The sequence below is a fragment of the Eublepharis macularius genome, chromosome 1 (genome assembly GCF_028583425.1).
Source record: "Eublepharis macularius isolate TG4126 chromosome 1, MPM_Emac_v1.0, whole genome shotgun sequence".
Lineage (NCBI taxonomy): Eukaryota > Metazoa > Chordata > Lepidosauria > Squamata > Eublepharidae > Eublepharis > Eublepharis macularius.
In genome coordinates, this window is record NC_072790.1 from 207,311,626 (window position 1) to 207,333,779 (window position 22,154).

The window sequence follows — 22,154 nt, forward strand, 5'->3', positions numbered from 1 at the left end:
CTTGAAGAGTAAGTCCTCCACCTTGTTCCTGGTGTCAACAGGCAGCACTGTGGAGCTGACACATTATGCCTCAAAACAATGGAAGACATTAAGGCTCTTGTCACAGAATCCACTGCATTTCTGCCTGCATTGATCTGGTGCTGAGTGAGGTAAAGTGTCTCCTCTCTGATGAACTTCGCCAGAAGTTTCTGTTCTTCCGGAAGCCTCTCTGTCCCATAAGAAAATTTTATATGCCCCCATCATGGCGGCGTACAGGTCTCATCTTTGATTTTGTTAAGAGCCTCAGCCTTCTTTGTTGTAGAGGTGCTGGAGGCTGGTTTCTCAGACAGGGAGGTCATCATTTCCATGAACTTCTCGATGATCAGGAAGGTGATGCTAGAAGAAGTTCCGAAATACAGGTGATGGAGAATTTTATCCTTAGACTTTGGATCAGTTGATGTGATGTTGATCTCCAGAGCCTTCACCATCCTCAAAAGCAGTTCTGAGTAGGAACAAAAGTCATCAGTAGGGGAGATCTCGCCGGTCTCACCCAGGTTCTCATCAGGGGAGCGTTCCGAAGGTCTGCTCGGGCTATCCCCTTTGTTGCATAGCTCCGATTCTGAATCTGCAACTGGAAGGCCATTGCTGACTCTCCCCGGATGGAATGTGGTCTCCCCTGTTCCGAGTGGGATCCCACAGAAAAAAGGGACACAGTATAGAAGGGCTCGCCAACATCCACTCCGCAGTGTGAAGAGAACTACCGATGGTATCATGGAGAGCAACTGTGCGAACAGCAGCGGTTCCATCGGCCAGAATGGTAGCTTTGTCTGGTTGATTGCTCTCTCAAAATCTCTCCCTCTTCCTCAGATGATGAAGGGGATGGGGATCCGAGACCAGGTGATGGAGGTCGTGGTGGGTCCAGGACCTCCACTTCAGGAGGATGGGACTCCTTTTGTGCCAAAGTCTTGTCAGGCTCCTGCGTAATCAAGTGCTTTGTTTTAGCCCGCTTCTTCTTCGGTGGATCCAATGGAGTCGGGTCCAAGGGGGCTGTTGGTTCCATCAGCACTTGATGTGGCAGGATGGAGTCCCTTGACTTCGAGCATTGGATTCGGGAAGTTCCCAGTTCTGAGTGCGCCGGTGACCTTGGCTCCGAGTGGCATTTTTGGCTGCAAGGGGAGCCCGACGAGGTCGAAGCCTCGCGGTTGTCAGGCGATAGTCGGTTCTGCAGGGTCGGTTTCGACGATGCGGCCTGAACTGATGAGGTCGGTTCGGATCCAACTGATCCTTAGTGACCTCTGGGGCTTTAGGTTCCAGGCTCTCTATTTCAACCATCGTCTTTGCCCAAAGTGCCGCTTTCAATCAGCCAGATTGCTCTGCACACGCTTTAGAAGTAGAGCCCTGGTGTTATGTCTGTCTTTCACCGAAACAGAGCAGGCAGAGCAAGTGGCCATCGGTTTTAGACATTTTAGTGTTGCATTTTGATCAATTCTTAAATAATGCCTTTTCAGCCATAACTCACTGCGAACTTTCTTCCTTTCCAGATGGTAAAGGAGAGGCAAGAAGAGAAGGAAGTCGATCCACAGATCTCTCAAAACGCTACAGCTAGCTTCTCCTGCCAGTGGCGAAAGAGAAACTGAGGGCGGAGGGCACTGCGCCTCCCCGATATAGGCTGTTTGGGTGGGAAAACAGCCGCAGCTGCACCTTAGGAGGTGTCGGGCGCCCTCCAGTGGTCTAAAAATTAAAGCTACAGAACCTCCGATCAGCAGGCCTGTGCATGTGCAGTCTCATGTGGGACTGCATTAGAAGATCGACAATGAACATAGCTATTTCACAGGAGGACTGCATATTCTTACATCACCCTAGTAAGTGAGATGTTTTCAGCAAGTAATACTAGCATGATGAGAAAGTTATTAAGACACTTAATTATAAGTATGCTTAGTATAAATGTTCAAAAATATGACCATCTGTAAACTAATGAAGAATACATAGAAGTATCACCTTGGATCCCACCTACATTTTCATGCGCACAAAGGGGTGGGGGTATTTGATCAATCCCATACTCCCATGAGAGAATTTTGGTTCCATCCCACAGGGGGGTGTTTGGGGCTGGTCACTGGAGGGAGGAATTGATGCAGGTATCCATCATGCAGGGGGGGTGTTTTGGACTGATCACTGGAGGGAAAGGCAGGTATTTAAGAGAAGGAACTACTGGAGAAGAGAGTTGCTAGTTGTAATGATTTCAAGTATATGGGTGCATGTGTCTTTAAATGCTTGGTTTGAGCTAGGTGACGAGTGGGGGTGAGAGAGGGAAGAGTGAGTGATATGATTGGTTGATGACTGAGAGTGTGGGCGGAGTGAATGCAGTTTTGAGACTGACAGGGCAGAGAGCAAAATTTTCAGTCAGAAGAAAGCAGGCTAGCTGTGTGCTGCCTGAGTATATTGAAGTGTTTATGAGAGAAATATAACCTGAGTGGAACCTGAACTGAGCATGTTTGTGAAAGGACACTCAGTCAGGGAAAGAGAGGCCAGCTGTGTGCTGCCTGAGCAGGTTTAATATTTCTGTGAATGAGAGTCAGAGAAAGAGAGGCTAGCTGTGTGCTGCCTGAGGAGTTTTAAGCATTTCTGTGAGACAAATATTGAGTTAGAGAAAGAGGCTAACTGTGTGTGAAGCCTTAGAAGAGATCTGTGTGAATGAGAGTAAATGAAGTAACTTTAAGAACCGAGAACTACGTTTATGAAACCGATACGCTTCTTGACTAAATAAAAGTTTATTTTTGTTTTGTTATATCCCAGTGTAGCTGTCATTGCTATATCCCATTCCTATCCTCAGGGCCACAAAGAACCACGAAGGAGCCTGACGCTTAGGAACGTTACCAAAGGGAAAATTTAAATAAAATATATTGGAATATAATATTCCTGGTGGCAGCAAACTACCCAGAGGGTGTTAAGGGAAAGATTAAAGGCAAAATCTACCCCAAAGAAAGTAAAGGTCATAACACTAGTATTAAAAGGTAGAAATAAGGACAAGTATACAGTAGGCCAAAGAAGAAGCCTAAGACATTGCTCTCCCTGTCGAGGCAGGAACAAAACTAAAGGGAAGAGTGACAGCTACTTGAAGAAAGGAAGTTCAAATTAGTCCTGCCCCCTGAATACAAGGTGGGAATTAACCATCTCAAGATGTCCTCCACCTCAGAGGGAGAATACACTCCTTGTCCCCATGGAAATCTAGGCAGGATCTAACCCACTAATAACAAGCCTTAATGTTAGTAACAAACTGGAATTTGTTTGTGGTGAATATGAATATGATTAGTTTTTAAGTTTGCATTCTTTTTCCTCACATCATGAGGTGCACAGAGACTGAAGACAAAAGTCTTTAATTCCAGCTAGGAATAAGTATTAAACCATAGTTAAGAATCCCATAAAACGTGGGATGGAGAGGAAGATTTTGTAATTTCCTCACAAGTTTTCATGGCAACTTTTTGGTGCTGCAATGTATTTCAATGGAGCCAATGAAAGTCAATTGGCAATGGAACTTTCCTGGGGGCAGCCGCTTTGGGGGTGAATAACTCACGACATCCAAAATCCAATCACCAAACTTGGAAAGTGGCTGGAGGAGAGCCTGTTGAAGACTCCCTGTGAGTTTGGCATCTCTGACTATTAAGAGGGCCATTCTACAGCCGTCAGAAATGACGAGACATAAACCAAACTGGTCTGCGAACCGGGGCAAGTTCGTGAAAGTTTGTGGTTCATGAAATGCAATGAACCACAAACTGTGGTTTGTGGCATTTTCCCAGTTTGTGCCCATCTCTATCAGAGATCCAACTGTATTTTTACAATGAAATATACATTCATTATAGAAGGTCTTCCAAATTTTTCAAAATACTGTTCATTGTAGCTGAGATTTAAAATGTAAAGAGTCTTGAATGTATTATATCACTTGTGATTGCGGGTGGAGCATCACATATTTGAATTCTATCCTACATAAAGTAACTCCTTGTAGTAAAAGGACTAGTATGTCAAGGGGACAGACAGACTAAAATCCTCAATATGCTAGTTGTCCACGAGCAGTAGTTTTATTTACACAGAACATTCAAACTTTTGACCACTCCCTCCCCAACTCAATCATGGTCTGAAATAGTACAATCTACTATTTTATATGTATGAATAATCTCAGGCATTGTCCTTAAATTAAGGTTAAGTGGGCCACTACAGTATGAATCTCATTCAACAAACGTGGTATAAACCACATAAAATGGCACATGCCTGAATCCCTACTGAATTCAACATAACTTAAGAAATTTCTACTTGTTTCTTTTTATTTACAGTGAGATTAAGGTATATGCATGTTTATTAGTAGATTCCTAATATTCTATTTAACTTTCTGGAAATTATTCCTTTTGGGTTACAGAGGCCCAATTTAATAGACTTGACTTTGGTAGAAGATAAGATTCTGCCCATCGACGTTAGTTTTTGGCTAAGTTCAAAAAAATATTCAGTTGCTTATTTACAGGATTAACAAGGCAGCAGTTAAAATTAAAGTAAAATATCTCCTTGTGATCTTTTTTTGAAGCCAAAGTTACCTTCCATTTTTGTACAGAAGGAACATAAATGATCCAAAGACCATCACAAGAGTCATCCCTGTTAAGATACACTAGAGTGAAACACTGGTTTTAGGTGGGCAAGAGAATGAGTAACCTTCAGCAGATCTAGAGGCCAAGCCTGATCTCTTTGTGTAATCTCATGTTCTCTACTGCGATTCTGGGTATGCCAATGGGATTACATGCTCGTAACAAGCACTTGCTTTAGTCTATCCATCCACTTGTCTTCAGTCATTGCACACCATAAATTCCTACTTTATATGACAGCAACTTTATTTGGGTACCACAGGCACTTGGTCTCAGATCAAGGTGAAAACAGGGTTGCACTTACCTGTAACTATTGTTTATTGTGCAGGCACACATGGGACTGCACACGTGCAGGCCTGCCGACCAGAGAAGTTTTTATCGCTTCCATAAAGCTCCACTAGGGGGCCGCTTCTCTCAGTCACGTCTCAGCCTGTTTTCCTGCCAAAACGGTCATATGGGATGAGCGACCCCTTAACCCTCAGTTCTCCTGAGTCGTCATGATCTCATACTGGACCTTGCCAGAGAGTTCACAGAGGAGCAGGAGGATGTGTGCCTGCACAGAAGAACTCGATGAACAACGGTTACAAGTAATTGCAACCCTGTTTTCATCTTCATTCTTCTGTGCAGCCCCACATGGGAGATTACCAAGCTACACACTCACAAAAAGGTGGGGTGAATCTCTCCAAATCATAATATACTAATATTAAACTTAATCATAATATGTAATAAACTTCAAATTTAAAAGTTTGCAAATGTACTGGCAAGCGGGAGATATGCCAATAAAATATAAGAACTTGCAATGGCTTAAAATTGCATAGCGTTTACTCTTTTTCTTTCTTTCGTTCTTTTTTTTTGAAACAAAGACTACAATACTACTCTAATTATCGCCACATTCTATGTGACATGAATTTCTACAATATGTCAGACAAAGGTACCTGAATATGACCAGTCAGCTATCTTGCAGATTCCCTTTTTTTAAAAAACAAGGAGTGCAAAACTGTCACATGCTATGTGAAATTGATGTCTAGAGTGCAATACCCACCAAAGACACTCGATGATGGCCAATGAACTGTTTTACAAACATGAAACAGAGGTACCTCTCACAGAAAACACTGAGGAAGTAGCCAGAGACCTGGTAAAGTGAAACTTCCAGATGAAGGGGGCCTTGAGCAGTATGTTGGCATGCCAACTAGATGGTAAATAGTAAAGAGTCCAGTAGCACCTTTAAGATTAACCAACTTTATTGTAGCATAAGCTTTCAAGAACCACAGCTCTCTTCGTTAGATATATGGCCAGATGACAGACACCACACATCTATCAATGGGCTGGGATGACGTTCATTTGCCCTTGATTGGGCTCAAAAATGCACAAATAGATGCAGATCTAAATGAAAAACTCTGTTGTCATAATTAAAACAAAAATGACAAAGATCTTTTGAACTGTAATGAATGCATTATATGTCTCCTATGTCCTGTATTGCGGGTTTTGTCAAACACAGGCAGGGAGATTTCCTGAATATGTCAAAAGAGAACAAGAAGCCTTAATAGGAAATGGATGTCTGAACAGAGGACAGCCCTATGTTCCTGAAATTTTGCCCAAAAGGCTAGTTCGGTCCTAGGCACTGACAAGTCACCTGCTCTCCTAACTATAGTAGTATCATAAAGAAGCTCACTCACAATGGCAAAAGCTTCAACATGCAAGTGGGTAGGGGCTTGGAGGATGCCAAGATAAGGCACGACAGTACCAAGGACAGGGACCACTGAGGGACCAACGGTAACCGGGGCGGGGGGAGCTTGAACATCCCTTTGAGGAATTGGCAGGACTAAGACAAGAGAGCACAAGCTTGCCTTTAACATGAATGTGAATGGAGTCTAAGGTAGATAGGTGAACCTTAAGAGTTGAAGTAGTGAAAAACCTACTGAGTTTAGGGTGTAAGATACTCAAATATAAAAAGTAAAAGACAACTCTCAGCCATAGTGCCCATATTCTACATCTACTCTGAAAGAATTTTTAATTTGGAGTCATAAAACATCCAAATGGAAAATCCCAATGTCCAGGAGTACTTGTATGGAGATTACTATAGAATGGGTCAAGTGTATCATGCTGACAATTGTGAACTCAAATTGTGAGGAAACAGTGTTCCCAGTTGATTCATGCCCAAGTATCAGAGGAAGCAACCTGTACCCCTGGACTGGAACGAGCAAGTAACTTAAGGACCCGATTTGCCTGGGCCAAAAAAAGGGAATACAATTTGAAATGTCCCTTCTAATAGGTAAACAAGTCTGCATGCTAAGGAGAAATTGATGGGATGTATAGAATGGGAAGCACAGAATAGGCAACCTGTTCATACATGTAGGAACATGACTCCAAAGAGAGGGGATCGCTGTCTGCTCTAGAACAACCACAATAGAGAGTAACGCAGTAAACGGATCAGTATTAAACAATAATTTACCCGCGTAATCTTACTAATACCTTTAAAGTTTATTTTGCTATATGTAACACGTATAGTTACCACAGTTGTATAGTCAATTGATTAAACCACATATACCATTGATACCCCTACTGTATAGTCAGAAAAACATTTGTACAAGCACCCTCAGGTTTCTGTTACAATTAATAAAGTGCTTAGTGCTCAAAGTGCTTCCGTAGTTGTTATTGCACCAATTGATGAAGTGCAAATGCAGAATTAGCACCATACAAACACCAATGTGATTATCACAGAAAAAATATGTGATTATCACAGAAAAATTATTTTTGTATTATAAGAACTAGAAATGGACTAATTATGTTCTGTGATTCATACGGTCGGCTGGAATGAACTTTTGAAACCGCATTCACCCCACAGTCTGAACATAAAGCACTCAGGATCTTGGATGGCGTTAAAAGGACTGGTGTTTGTATGGTGCTAATTCTGCATTTGCACTTTATCAATTGGTGCAATAACAACTACGGAAGCACTTTGAGCACTAAGCACTTTATTAATTGTAAAAGAAACCTGAGGGTGCTTGTACAAATGTTTTTCTGACTATACAGTAGGGGTATCAATGGTATATGTGGTTTAATCAATTGACTATACAACTGTGGTAACTATACGTGTTACATATAGCAAAATAAACTTTAAAGGTATTAGTAAGATTATGCAGGTAAATTATTGTTTAATACTGATCTGTTTACCGCGTTACTCTCTATTGTGGTTTTTCTAGAGCAGACAGCGATCCCCTCTCTTTGGAGTCATGTTCCTACAAGTATGGAGTGAAGATATTCCAAAATTTATTAATTTTCTCTTCAAATAAAACGTTGGGTGTTAAAAATTAACAGAGTTCACGAGTGAGGGTCTTCTCATCATAATGGCTAAGAGAGAACTGAGGGGAAGGGGTCACTCCTCCCACATAGTCACATCACCATTTTAGCAAGAAAACGAGCCGAGATGTGACTGGGAGAAGCGGCCCGCTAGTGGAGCTTTATGGAAGCGATAAAAACTTCTCCGGTCAGCAGGCCTGTGCATGTGCAATCGCATGTGGGACTTCACAGAAGAATGAACATGAACTATGATTTTTTGCTAAAGTGTTAATTCCATGACTTAAATTTTGACAGTGAAGTAGCATGGTTTGAATCTACACTTAAATGGCATCAAAGATTTGCTACATTATTTTTTTAGTTTAAATATTTATATACGCTGTTATCCCTAAGTAAAAAACACCAAACAACCCAAACAAACAGCCAGGGAATTAATCATGCTCACTGAAATGTATGCTTAAATAAAAATACTTTGCACTACTTTTCTAAAAAAAAAAAAGGGTGATACAGCTCAATGTGAAGTGTATTTAATGTCGGGATCACATCAGTGACATACTTGCCCTTAAGAGCAAAACACCCTCAGAAGCTCTCAACAACTGAAGGCTTATTAATTTATTTAGGAAGTGATGATCTCTGAGATGAACAAATACAGCCCAGGAAGTGTTATAAAATATAGTTAAAATGTAGCAAACTGGACCCAACAACACAGAAATATACAGATAAGTCAAAGCAGCTGCTACAGAAGGTTTACATGGTCTGTGGGGAGGGGCTGTGGCTCAGTATACAGTGGCTCAGTGTACAGCTTGGTACACAGAAGGTCTTAGGTCCAATCCCCGGCCTCTCCAGTTAAAAGGATCAGGCAGTAGATGATGTGCCTAAGATAATGGAGAGCTACTGCCAGTCTGAGTAGACAATACTGGCTTTGATGTCTCAAAGGGGTCTGATTCAGTATAAGGCAACTTCATGTGTATTTCACATGATATCTCCTCTCTGTACCAGTAAGAATACAATGGTTTGGGGGCCTGGTTCAAAATTTACACATTTAATTTGACTACATGGTACACTAGTAACTAGTACTTCCCTGACCTAATCTACTGCCCTCGGGATGCTAACTGTCTCTGCCTATCTGTCAGTGTAAAAATGCCTCCTATTCTTTTTCTGCATTCTGAAACAAGAACAAGCTGGTCACACAAACATACACCTCTTCAATTTATCTGATGACAAAGTTAAAACTGGTTTTTCAAGTATCCTTCAGGAAGCCATTCACTGAAATTATAAAACAGAGAGATGAAGAGATCTTCACTGATTCCAGAAAAATCAATTTATCAGTGAAATAACTACAAATAAAGAAACCCAACAGTCATTACCGCCCACTACTCTCCATTTAAAACTTGATCAAATTATTACTTTTTAAAAAAAATGTGAAGACCAGGCACCTAAAGGTAGTGCCATTTCTTTGCCACCGGTTCTCTGCAACAAGTAACAGGCAATTTACCTGATAAATCTTGTGATTTTCCAGATACTCTTGCACGTTTTGCTCGATGACCGAAGTTCTCTGTAGCTGAAGTAGAGGCACCCTAACAAGAAATGGAGATTAGTCAAGACCCAGTTCTTCTAAAATGTATCAGTTCCTCCCTCTCTTGCATTTATATGTGCAGGATTACTTCCTACCAATTCCTGTCCCTCATGTGGTAAAGAATCATGGCTATGAATGTACATGTGGATATTTCAGGTATGAATATATATTCAAAAACTACCTTATCAGTATAATCAGCTCCTGAAAAATTCTGGAAATATTTAGGGTTGGCATTTCAAGGCTTTCTGGACTATCTTTCTTCCATTTTTGCAGGTTTTCCAGGAAACAGGAGAGAGGGGGAAAGAGGCAATTCTTTGAGGCAATGGCATCAGATGTTAGGAGGACATTAACTATGTGTCAATCATGACAGCCCTCCATGACTCTCTCAGCATGGGCGAAGAGGATAGACTGCAAATCTGCAGCGTGACTCCATTTCAGGGCTAGATTTTTTGTAGTGTTAGTGCTTGCTGCTCTGGACATCTCTGCCTTGAAATTCTGCTGCCTAACTTGGAATACCTCCTTGTTCTTCTGTGCCTGGACATCTTCAGGACTGGTTGGAGAGACACCTCCTCCCTTTCCAGTTCTTATAAAAATAGCTTCCCTTGGTTTTGTTTTGCACTGTTTTTAAAAGGTTTTAATAATACCTGTGCTTATATACTGCTCTTCTAAACAGAGTAGTGCTCCACTCAGAGTAGTGAACAAAGTCAGTGTTATTATTACCCCCACAATATAGCTGGGGAGCTGGAGCTCAGAGAGTGGCTTACCTAAGGCCACCTAAAGAGCTCATGGCAGTAGTGGGATTCAAACCAGCCAAGTGTCAATTCACAGTCCAACAACTCTCTTTTAATGGCTTGTTTTAGAATGTTTAACTGCGTTGCATTTTCTGTTTCTAAAAGGCTTTTGCTGGAGGAAGGGTTCCAAGCTGATACTGTTTTTAACAACAACAGTGTGCTTATATACCGCCTTTCTGGGAAGATTAATGTGCCCATGCAGAGTGGAGAACAAAGTCAGTGTTATTATTACCTCACCACCACCAATACAGCTGGGGAGCTGGGGTTGAAAGGAGTGGCTTACCCAAGGTCACCTACAGAGTTCATGGCAGTAGCAGGAGTTGAACTAGCACAGTGCGGATTCACAATCCAGCCACTTAACCACTATGCTACAGTGGCACTTTTAAAAAGTTTATCTTTTGGCATTCTTCTCATTCTGGTTTCAATAGTTCTTCTATAGTTGTTTTAAAGATCTTTCTGTGTTGTATGTTTGAGGGGAGTGATTTTTGTGGAGTTTGGGGTGTTCCAGTTGGTTTTTAAACATTTAGTTGTTGCAGCACATTCTGAAGAAAATTTCTAGTTAGGCTTTAGTAACAGTTAACTTTTGTAAGGATTTAAGTATTTTAAAAAACAAAATAAATTTCAGCTTAGAGCTCAGTTCTCAAAAATAGCTAGACTTTGGTTAGGCTTCCAAAAATAAGGTGTTTTTTTTTTAGATGGAGTGCAGTGTTTGCTTTAAAAAAATTATTAGACTGACCTGGGTTTCAAAACAATTGAAGTGAGGTAGTTAAAAGAAATAGGGTTAAGGCAGGCCTGTTAGTGTTCCAAAAACCTGAGGTCAGGTTTTCAGAAAGACTATGGATTAGCTTAATTTGAGGGGGGAAACAGGCTTTACTTGTAGGCTGGGGGTGGGGGATTTGGTTTTTAAACAGAATTCCATACTTGCATCACAGTATGTAGTTACAAAAAAATTAGTAACCTTTTAGACTAGAAAGAACTTAAAGTCAGAAGCAGATTTTTTAAAAAGAACTCGAAGTAAGCCTAGATGAAGCTCTACGCCCAAAAAGTTGCATGCATTTGAAAAAGGTAATTGCAGGAGGATAGGTAGACAAGTCGAGTGTAACTGCTAGTTTACTTTTGTGAACTCGTCCAAGAGGACAAAATGAGCAACGGGTGGGCCCTGGGTGAAAAGCTAAGCAGAAGAGTAGGAGGGTGGAGAGAGAGTGCAGCAGCTTTCCCCCTACCTGTGTGGATGCCTTTGCCACAGAGAGAGGATGGTGAGGTGGCTGTGCAGCTATCAGCCAGCCAAGTGGAGAGTAGGCTCCACAATCCCCTCTGGTTTTCTGTCCTCCAGATCTCCTATAGGGAAGGGATACCAAACACCTCTGACAAAGATGTTTGGCGTGGCCATCACTATAGTACCAAAGGGTCACCAGAGGGTCACTTTCCTCATTGGTAAGATGGCTGCTCTAGACAGGCAGCCTTTTGCTTTTGTTGAGGATGCCAGGCTCTGCAGGTTGCTCCAAGATGCCTATCCCTGGTATACGATCCCTACTCACACCATGCTGAGCAGGACTATGGTTCCCTCTCCATTTCAGCCTGTCAGGGACCATGCGAAGGCACAATTGTCCTACAGATGTAAAGAGAGCTGTGCACTTCACATCAGGTATTTGGATCTGCCCTCAGTAGCAGCACATGCACCACTCACTGATTGTGCACTGGTGGCAACCCAAGGATGTTCAAGTTGGGGGAGAGAACAACTAGCATTAGGCAAGGGGCTGTGTAATGATTTTAAGTAAATGTGTGTATGTGTCTTTAAATGCTTGGTGTGGTATAGATGAAGAGTGGGGGTGAAAGAGAGGGATGAGTAATTGATTTGATTGTTTGATGTAGTTTTAGACTGAGAGTGGAGAAAAAGAGTCAGTCAGGGCAAGAGAGGCAAGCTGTGTGCAACCTGGGTATTTTTAAACAGTTGTGAGAGAAATATTTAGTCAGGAGAAAGGCAAGCTGTATGCAGCCTGAGCTTGTTTATGTTGTCTGAGAGAAATATAACCTATGTAGAAACCTAAACTGTGTGTTTGTAAAAGAACATTCAGTCAGGGAAAAGCAGGCAGGCAAACTGTGTGTGCACCTGAGAAAAGGTCTTACTTGTAACTGAGAGAGAAATTATTATCAAAAGCAGGCAAACTGCGTGTGAAGCCTGAGAGATCTATGTAACTGGGTTTAAGTAAAGTAACTTTAAGAATTGAGAACTACTCTTTTGAAACCATCAAGTTTTAGAAATAATATGAAACTGATACGCTTCTTATAAAAATAAAAGTTTACTTTGTTTTATATCCCAGAGTATCTGTTATTCCTATATCCCATTCCTTTCCTCAGGGCCACATAGTACCACGAAAAAGCCTGACCCTTGGGCACGTTACTAAAAGGAGAGAAATTTAAGTGATTCTGGAATTTAATTCCTGGTGGCAGCAATCTACCAAGAGGGCACAAGAATAAAAGGCTTAAAGACCAAATCTATCTCAGAGAAAGGGGTTGTAACAGGCTGCCCGGCTGACTATTGCCAGGCTTTGCTCCATACTGAGGTACTGGACAAGGTACACATGCAGCCAACTTCTCTGCTGCCATCAAGAAACAATTAGTTGCATGGACAGACAGGGACGTCTTCATGGGCTACACAGTGACTGATGGTGGAGTAAATATTAGAGCAGAGGCTGTAGGTGTGAAGTGCATTTCCTGCAAGAGGAATCAAGTTCCACCCGGAACCTCTCACCAAGCAGGTGATTACTATGCATGTTGTGCACATCAAGGGCAATCTTGCCAAGCAGGTCAGCCAGTTCATTCTATGGAGAGACAAGCAATCTTAGCAGATATGGTATTTTCAGGCCAAGAGGGCGCACTACCTCTAGGAGAGGAGGAGGAAAGCAGCTCTGCTGCTATCCTCATCAAGTCCCAATCTGGGCAGGGTCTCCCCATGGCAATTCCTAAGACAAGCCATGATGATGGAGGCCATCAGCAGATCAGGAAAAGCAGTCAGCAAGAGTGGTAACATGAGGAACACAAGCCAGGCTTTGATGTACACAATCGTGAGAAACTATCTAGCCTACAAGTTTTGTACCACCCATTTTCTGAGCTAATGGGCCAGGAAAGAGAGTGTGTTGCCAGACCTCTTTCTTGTGGCTTAGAGGCTCCTCTCATGCAATCCTATAAGTGTGTAAAGTCAATCATGTTTTTCCCAAGACAGTCAACATTGTCAGCTCACATGACTCATGCCTGCTCTCTTAGAGAGTTTAACAATTGTGTTCCTGGAGGTCAAATTGCTATGCCTCAAATATCTAGCCCTGGTCTTTGAAAGTAAGCAAAGTAAGCGCACACTTGTGCCTGCATCCTTCTTGGTCTGTATTAGGAAGTCAGGGAAAAATGTTCTTCCCAAAACTTAAAATGTAAAACTCATGTTGAACAAATAGCAGGCAAGTTATACAATATGATTGGCACTATGTAAGATCCAAATTTCAAACAATGTTCTTAAAAAACAAACAAACCCTCAACGGAAACCTAGTTGTTATGCGGCATGTGGTGATGTTGGTGAAGCTCAGCATCTCTCAGAGTAATTCTGTGCAGGAAATAAATAGTGCCAAAAATGCTGTTTTCGCTACTGCTCTCCCAAATATCATTGAAACGAGAGATGACAGAAAAGCAGATGAGTATTGCAATGAAAACAAGCAAAACCCACAAAAGCACCTAAAATGAAACTCATGCATAATATATTGGTTTTGTGTTTCTTCTTTAGAGGGGTAGGAGGAACAAGAACACTAGTGATGAAGGGCAGCTACAGCTCCTGAAACTCCTTCTGTGAGCCCAAATTCCCATCTCTCTCAGTTTCTGAAGCCTTCCTTGTGGAAATGACATGAATGGGGGGGGGGCAGAGGAGGTTCTTGCCAGGTGTGGCTGGCTGGCTGCCTTCACACTATCTTGCCAGGTTGGTTTGTCCTGGGTTCTCTGATTTGTTGGGCTAACAACATTGTCCTTACTGAAGTTGCTGTGCCTTGGAGTCTCTGGTTTGACATCAGCTGTGTTGGGTATGTTACACTGGCCCATGGTTCTGCTGGGATTCTCTGATTTGGTGTTGGTTCTGTTGGGCTTGTTGGTTCTGTCTAGATTTCGAGGCTTTTGGCCAGTGGTTGCTCTTGAGTGTTTGGCTACTAGCTTCTTTGCCCTGGAGAAGGCATTGAATGTTTTCCTCATCAGAAACAACGGAGCACCTTGATCAGTGGGTTCATAGAATTAGATCCCTTGATCTAATCTGCTTGAAACTTGGGGAGGGGGGTCATTAGTGGACAGGCAGGAGTACATACCATGCTATTTTGGTGTCAATTGCTTTAAAAAGAGCCACTCCAGTCCCCCAGAAAGAGTCCCTTGTAGGGAATTTCAGAATCCCTCCACCAACCCGAATAGGAATCGCAAAATGGTACTAGAGACCTGAATAAGCCAGAATACTGGTATGGAAAACATTCCTGAAATCTGAATTTAAAAAATACTATTTTTTTTTCAAATGCACATTTCTAATCATGATGACCACTGCATTATGTTCCTACTTGGATGGCAGAGTGTGATTATTTTATAAATACCTCCATGCTGCTCTTTGTAGGGCAAGCTGTTCTTTTAGGTAAAAGAGTTTTTCTGCGAAGTTGATATGGACTATTTTGTGCACCAGGACCTGATTCTTCTGCAACCATATCTGCAGGTACATCATCATCTGCCAGAAAAAGAAACAAAATGCACCTTTGTTATTTTACTGCAACTTGTACTTAAAATAATTTAAGCTGTTTGATCACACAAAAATCAAAAAAAGTCCAGCTTTCTATCAAGCATGACAACTAGCATACTATCATAGGCAAGAGATGAAAAACCAATTAGATATGCAGTTCATTTTTGTTTTCTATATTAGAAGAGTCCATTATGTTTACATATTGTTATGTAAAACACTACTCAAGTATACTTCAGATTCATTTTACAAGTAAATTGTTACATTGTTCTAAGCACAACAAAAGCTATTTACCCGGGGGGGGGGGATCCTCTAGTGTTATAAATGTCATTAACTATAAATAAAAAACAGTTGTACCTACCTGTAACTACAGTTCATCGAGTTCTTCTCTGCAGGCACACATTGGGCCTGTGCATGTGCAGGCCTACCAACCAGAGAGGTTTCTTTTGCTTCCATAGAACTACATTAGGGGGCTGCTTCTTCCAGTCATGGCCCTGCTCATTTTCCCACCTAAACGAGCACGTGATTATCCAGAAGGAGCGACTCCTTTCCCTCAGTTCTCTTGAGTCACTGTGATCTCAAATTGCACCTTGCCTGAGAATTCACAGTGGGGCAGGAGGGAGAGGATGTGTGCCTACACAGAAGAACTCAGTAAAAAACAGTGTTTCACTTTCTTGTAACTGTTGTTCATCTAGGTCTTCTGTGCAGGCACACATTAGGAGATTACCAAGCTACACACAATGAGGAGGCAGGGTGAATCTCTGCAAGATACATTTTATTAACATTAACATCAGTATTATATGTGATAAACTTTGCATTAAAGAAGTATGTAAATATATAGGCAAATTGAGGCCAAAGTTATAACTATTTACAAAAATTTAAAGTGCATGGTGTTATAACTTTTTTATTTTCAGGCCACTAGAGATTGCAACACTGGTTAAGCTACTGCCATGTCTTGTGTGGTGTTAACCTCTATCGTATAGTGTTTGACAAAGGTGTCTGATGACGACTAAGTAGCTGCCTTGCAAATATCTGCTATCGGCACACCTCGCATAAAGGCTAAAGAGGATGCCTGAGATCTAGTAGAATGAGCCCTTAGGTGTAAAGGACTCTGGATAGCTGCAGACTAAGTATGGAACAGCATATGCCAAATGAATTGTGGAAACGATGCCTTTTTGGCCTCTTTTCGGCCCCCAAAGCACACATATAAATGCAGATCTACAAGAAATAAATGCGGATCAGTAGTGCTCTTTCTGCTCTAGATTGTGGACTTGGAGAAATACAGGCAGGGTAACAGCCTGAGATATACGTGAAAAGGGGGCAGAACTTTTGGTAGAAACTAGAGGCTTGGTTGGAGGACCACCCTGTTCTTGTGGAATTTGAAAAATAATGGATCAGCCCTAAGTGCTGACAACTCACCCTTCTTGCTGAAGTGGTAAGCAGCTAGGGTTTTGAAAGGTGGCAACATAAGGCGCGAAAGTAATAATGATAGGAACCACTGTGGGACCAGTGGTGATATGGAGGGATAAATATTTAAAATTCCCTTGAAGAATTGATGGGGACTTCCACATACCTTCAATGGTTATGTAGAAGGCAGAAATGGCTACCAAATGTACTTTGAGGGATGTAGGAGCTAAACTTTTGGCTTCAAGGTGTATAGATAAACAAAGATTAAAGGCAAAGGGCAACCTTCCACAGTGGTGCAATTACTTTGTGCCCACTCTGCAAGGTGCTTCCATTTGAAATTGTAAGACTTCTTAGTTGAAGGTCTCCTCTCGTTCAGTAGATTTGTTGTATCTCCACAGAAAAACTCGTGGTCTGGGTCAAGTGCACCATGCTGTTAAACGCATGAAGCTTGGGTCGTGGTGGAATAGTGTTCCCAACTGAAACATGTCTGGTGTCTGTTTGGACAGAGCAAGTAACTTTAGGAACCAAATTTGTCTGGGCCAAAATAGAGCTATGAGGATGCAATCTGAATTGTCCCTTTCTATTTGGCAAATTACTCTGGGTACCAACGTTATTGGTGGAAACACGTAGAATAGGCGGCCTGCCCATATATGTTGAAACAACCCTGATGTAAAAGGGATCGCTCCCTGCCATGGAGCAAAACACTAGAACCTTGACATTGACTGCTGTTGTGAAGAGGCCCACATCTGGAACACCCCACTGTAAGAATATCGGACTCAGATATTGTTCATAGTCCATTCATGATCAGAACTCAGAATTCTGCTCAGCACATCTGCTCTGGTGTTATCTGAGCCAGCAACATGGGTCGCATGCATAGAAACGTTGCTGTGACCTGCCCAATTCCAGATGGCCGTAGCCTCTGCACAAAGGACCATGGGAGGCCTTGTATTGTTGTGAATGCTGTGAGGCCTTGGGTCTGTACAGAGCCCATCTTCTTGATTTGAGCTTGAGGTAGAGATCTGAACAGACATTGTAGCATCGACTGGCTCTGCTGGAACTAATTATGAGGCCTTCCATATTGCTGATAAAGATAATGGTGGTGAGGAAAGTACCTAGGCATGCTGTTTAACAGGAATCACACCCAAAGATTTCGTTGTTTGCCTATTCTTTTTCTTTTGGGATAGTGTCTCATCTGTTTTTGAAAAAAGAGATGTACCTTCAAACAGCAGTCCTTCAGCCCTGGTTTTCGTTTCTGGGGGAACAGCCATAGACCTGAACCAAGAATGGCATCACATTAGCACTGTTCCTGCCATGCCTCTGGCTGAAGTGTTGACAGTGTGTCTGCCAGCATTCATTTGCTGCTTCAACAGGCTAATGGCTCCCATCTGCAGCAGGTTGACAACAGACCTCTTGTCTTCTGGGAGGTCAGAAATATAAGATGATCATTTCTCCCAGAGGTACACCTGGTAACCCTCCATGATGGCTTGCTAGTTGGCAATATGTAGGTTTAAGGCTGAAACAGAGTACTGTCTTCTGCCAATACCATCCAGGTTTCCTGCCCTCCCTGTCAAGTGGAGCAGAGTGCACACCTGGACGGTGATGTTGCTGCACCTCTTCTGTCACTAGTGATGATGGTGGTGGGTGCTTTACTAGAGATGGTCATGTGTTATGTTTGACTTTATACATGAGTTCAATCTTTTTAGATGTAAGTGGGAGCTCTGCAGGTCCTCCCCATATATTGGTGATCAACTCTTCTAAGCCTTCAAGAACAGTGAAGACTATGACAGAAGGTGAATCTGCATAGAAGTGGCTGAGGAGTTTATCCTTTGTCTTAGGATCCTTTGTCTTAAGAGGATACATCCAATTCCAGAGCCTTTGCCATCTTGGACATCTGTTCCAAGATCCGAAGAGATCCAGAGCTCTGACCCACACTGTCTTTGGGTGATGCATCTGAAGCTGTCTCGGCTCTATCTTCAGAGGCAGCTGTCACAGGTTCATCCTCCTCTTTCAAGTCGTACTGATCTTGTAGCTAAGAAAGGTCGTGGGGGGAGCCATCTCCAACCTGAAGATGTAGACAGTCTTGGATCTGACAAAGCATGGCCGACTGGCCCCTCTGGCCATTGGCAATGGTAAGGCAGAGGAATGCAGCACGGATGGTGCTGTTGATGGGCATACAACAGCATTACCAGTTCCGAAGAAGGATGTAGTTCTGATCGGTGATGACCCTGGTTCCTCAGTACTGAAAATGAGTAGGTTTGAGGGAACTTCATTCAAACCCTAAAGGCTTTTGGGTCCAGCAGTGGTGCTGGGGTGTCCACAAGTCTTGCTCGGTTCCATGGACAGGATCTTGCTTCTAGCCTTCTTCCTCGGGTTGCTCTGTATGAGGGATTCCCAAGTCATGGACCTCAGTCTTGTCTTCAGAAGTAGACCTCTCTGGGGAATTTAGTTGAGATGAAGGGGTCCTAAGTGTGATCTGGACTACTACTTCAACCTCAGTCTCAGTGGTGGAGGATCAGTTCCAGTGAGCTCTAGACTTGGAATGAGATCTCTGTCAAGTTTTCATAGGTTTCTTGGGTGGTGGTTCCGAAGAGTGTCTCAAATCCAAGGGAGGCCTTGGAGAACAGGATTTTCTGCCCACTGGATCAAACTTGATGTCAATTTGAAAGAAAACACGGATCCAGCCATGGATGGGCACTCCTTTGTGGCAGATGACTTGGCTGCCGGAGAGTCAGGGCCAGATAAGACTTTCTCCCAAAGTATAGCCTTTAATGTAGAGGCCTCTTGTTCCTGGCCGTAGGGGTGAACTGTTGGCAAACTTTACAGGCGAAGACATTATAGCCTTCACCCAAACCGATCAAACAAAGGTCATGCTCATCTGTGTGGGTCTTCTTGGTACCACATCTATTGCACTTTTTGAAAAGTGCCCTCTGAGTCATTCTGAGGGACAAATAGGATCAGAGGAGAAGTCAGGGGAGCTGGGTCAAAAACCTTCCGAAAACAGGCAAGCCAAATCATGAACCATAAAGAGAAAGACAGTCCAAAGTCAATATAAGCTAGAAAAACAACCAATGAGAGTTTGGAGCTCATGAGTGAAGTTCTCCTCCTCACGATGGCTAAGAGAGAACTGAGGGAAAGGGGTGGCTCCTCCCAGGTAGTCACATTTAGGCAGGAAAACAAGCGAGGGTATGACTGGGAGAAGTGGCCCTCAATGGAGCTCTATGGAAGCAATAGAAACTTCTCCGGTCGGGCCCAGTCCCAATGTGGAACTGCACAGAAGAAGATGAATATACTAGTTTTGTCTTTTTAACCAGCCTGAGAGTCATGAAACATTTTAACAGAATTACAAAATGTCCCCCTTGATTCCCTTAAAACAGTAGCAGAAACCTTTTTGGCTACTATAACACAAATCAGGGCCATTTATGAGACAGTGTCATTTTAGCATGCCATGTACTACGGTATATATTCAGCCCTTCTCACCCCACTACTTTTGCATGATTTTGCCACTACTATACTGAGTGACTAAGTATGGAACAGCATAGCCAAGAACATCCTGGCAGAAGCACAGACCTGGTTTTATGGTATGACTTCATGTCCTGCAGTCATTCCAGCTCCTGTGTTATAAAGCCCTGCTGTTTGTGTCATTGGTGGCATGCACACTGCAGATGCCTACTTAGGATTTAAGAAAGTAACTAAGCAGCTTTACTCAGAATTCTATTCAGGTATATTCAATGGGGGTTTCTCTCAGGAAAGCATTCTTACAGCTACACTACAGACAGCTGGACTTCTCCTTACTTGCAAGTTAAACACTTAAACCATGTATTTCACAAACAGGACAGAAAAGTGAGAAATAATTATTCCTTCTGCAGTAGTAACAGATCTACAATTAACTGCTATATTAACGATTGTATAGTAACTTTAGAATAGGAGCAAATACATGAAGAACCGAATAGCATTTTGTTAAACTAGCAAGCCTCCTTAATTAATTGCTTTATTTAGTGATCCTTCTACAAGAGAAAGTTCCAAGTACATGTTCTTGCACTAATATTATCAGTTATATGGATGATATATTACACATGTGTAAATTGGTTAAGCCTATTTATTTTGCAATTTAAGTAAGAACAATTTGAGCATCGTGAATAACATACGAGATGCCACTTTCAATCATTACCTATTCTATATCACCTGTTCATCTATCTAGTTTTTCACTTTTGTCCTATCTGCTTTACATGCAGATTCCTATATGTGCAAAGTACTGTGGACAGTCTTAGTTTCCAGATGCAAGTACCTATCTAATATATACTTTCCTAGGCATGAGTTTACTATGTTCATAATTTACAGTTACACATACACAGGAAGCGTGCACCTATGAGAAGTGGAATTCGAACCTAAGTCTCCAGATTCTAGTCTGATACTCTAATGGTTATACCACTTTCTCTCTAAATACACATCTAGTAGGAAGTTTAACAAGACTCATCTATTACTTGTTTACAATAATGAATTGTTTTATCTCTGTCAATGGGATACAAGTTTTTTTTTTAAAAAATGGTACAAGAGATAACAGGTTGTAAAGGAAAGGCTTGCTGGGGGGAAATCTAACCAATTTCAACCTTTTTTGAATAACTCCAGAATAAGGAAGTTACAGCACAATCTTAAGAGTTAATCCAGTCTGGTGCTGCTCTCTTTGGCTATCAACAATGGAGTAAAATCAACAGCTCTCTCTCAGATTTGTACAACTCAGATTTTTGTTTCTTTAAACAGCAAACTGTTCTAATACATGTGCATTTTCATTTTACCCCCAATATACTGCCAACTACTGGAATAAAACAGAATGCATTTTGAAGTGCTGAATCAGATGAAATGATCCTCTTTTCATCAACTGGTTAAGAATAAAGACATTCCAAAACTAGGTTTTGCTGTCCAAATCATGGCTCACTGAACCCAAAACTAACATGTTGTCTGCTCACCATTATATTGTGCATCACATTAACACTGAAAAAAATCAGAATTGGTATAGAAACAATATGAACATTATTGATATAGCTGATAATTCTCTCAAAAATATACAAAGAAAGAAAAGAGGGGAGGATCAAAAGTTTGATACCTTTCATAAAATCAGAGCTAGAAAAAGCAAGACCAAGCTTTAAAAAGTAGTTTATTTATAACTAATATGGGAAATGAATTTCACACACAATAGTAGAGAGACTAAATAGAGTTGCACTTACCAGTAACTGCTGCTCATTGATGTCTTCTGTGCAGGCACACATGGGACTGCGCATGTGCAAGTCTGTCGAACGGCGAGGTTTTACAGCTTTTAAACCACTAGGGGGCGCTCGTCTCTCCAGAGCGCCTGTGCGGTGTTTTCCTGCCGAAACCAAGTGACTCCGGGAGATGGCGCCCCTTCACCCTCATTTCTACCTAAGCCACTGATCCTCTAGATGAGAAAAGAGCATCAGTGGGGTTAGGAGGGAGGTTGTGTGTGCCTGCACAGATGACAATGAACAACAGTTACTGGTAAATGCAACTCTGTTTTCACTGTCTGTCTTTCTGTGCAGTCCCACATGGGAGACTAACAAGCCACTTACCAGGAGGTGTGTATGCTCTTCACTTGAACAGAGATTGAAGAACTGTTTGTCCCATGGCTGCTGCCTTGCGCTCCAATATGTCAAGTCCGTAGTGCCTTGCAAAGGTCTCAGCTGACGACCAGGTCGCTGCTTTGCAGATGGCGACTAAAGGAA

General features: G+C 42.1%; 1 protein-coding gene across 2 annotated transcripts in view; it reads right to left on the reverse strand.

Annotated features, from left to right (window-relative positions):
* The window catches only part of FBXO11 (F-box protein 11), a 133,670-nt gene that overhangs the window by 97,470 nt on the left and 14,046 nt on the right, over window positions 1–22,154 (reverse strand). For both annotated transcript variants that reach the window (XM_054985767.1, XM_054985759.1), the window contains exons 2-3: window positions 14,876–15,003; window positions 9,397–9,478 (exon numbers count right to left, since the gene is read on the reverse strand). In XM_054985767.1, coding sequence (XP_054841742.1) covers window positions 9,397–9,478; window positions 14,876–15,003 — 210 coding nt within the window. The remainder of the gene's footprint in view (window positions 1–9,396; window positions 9,479–14,875; window positions 15,004–22,154) is intronic.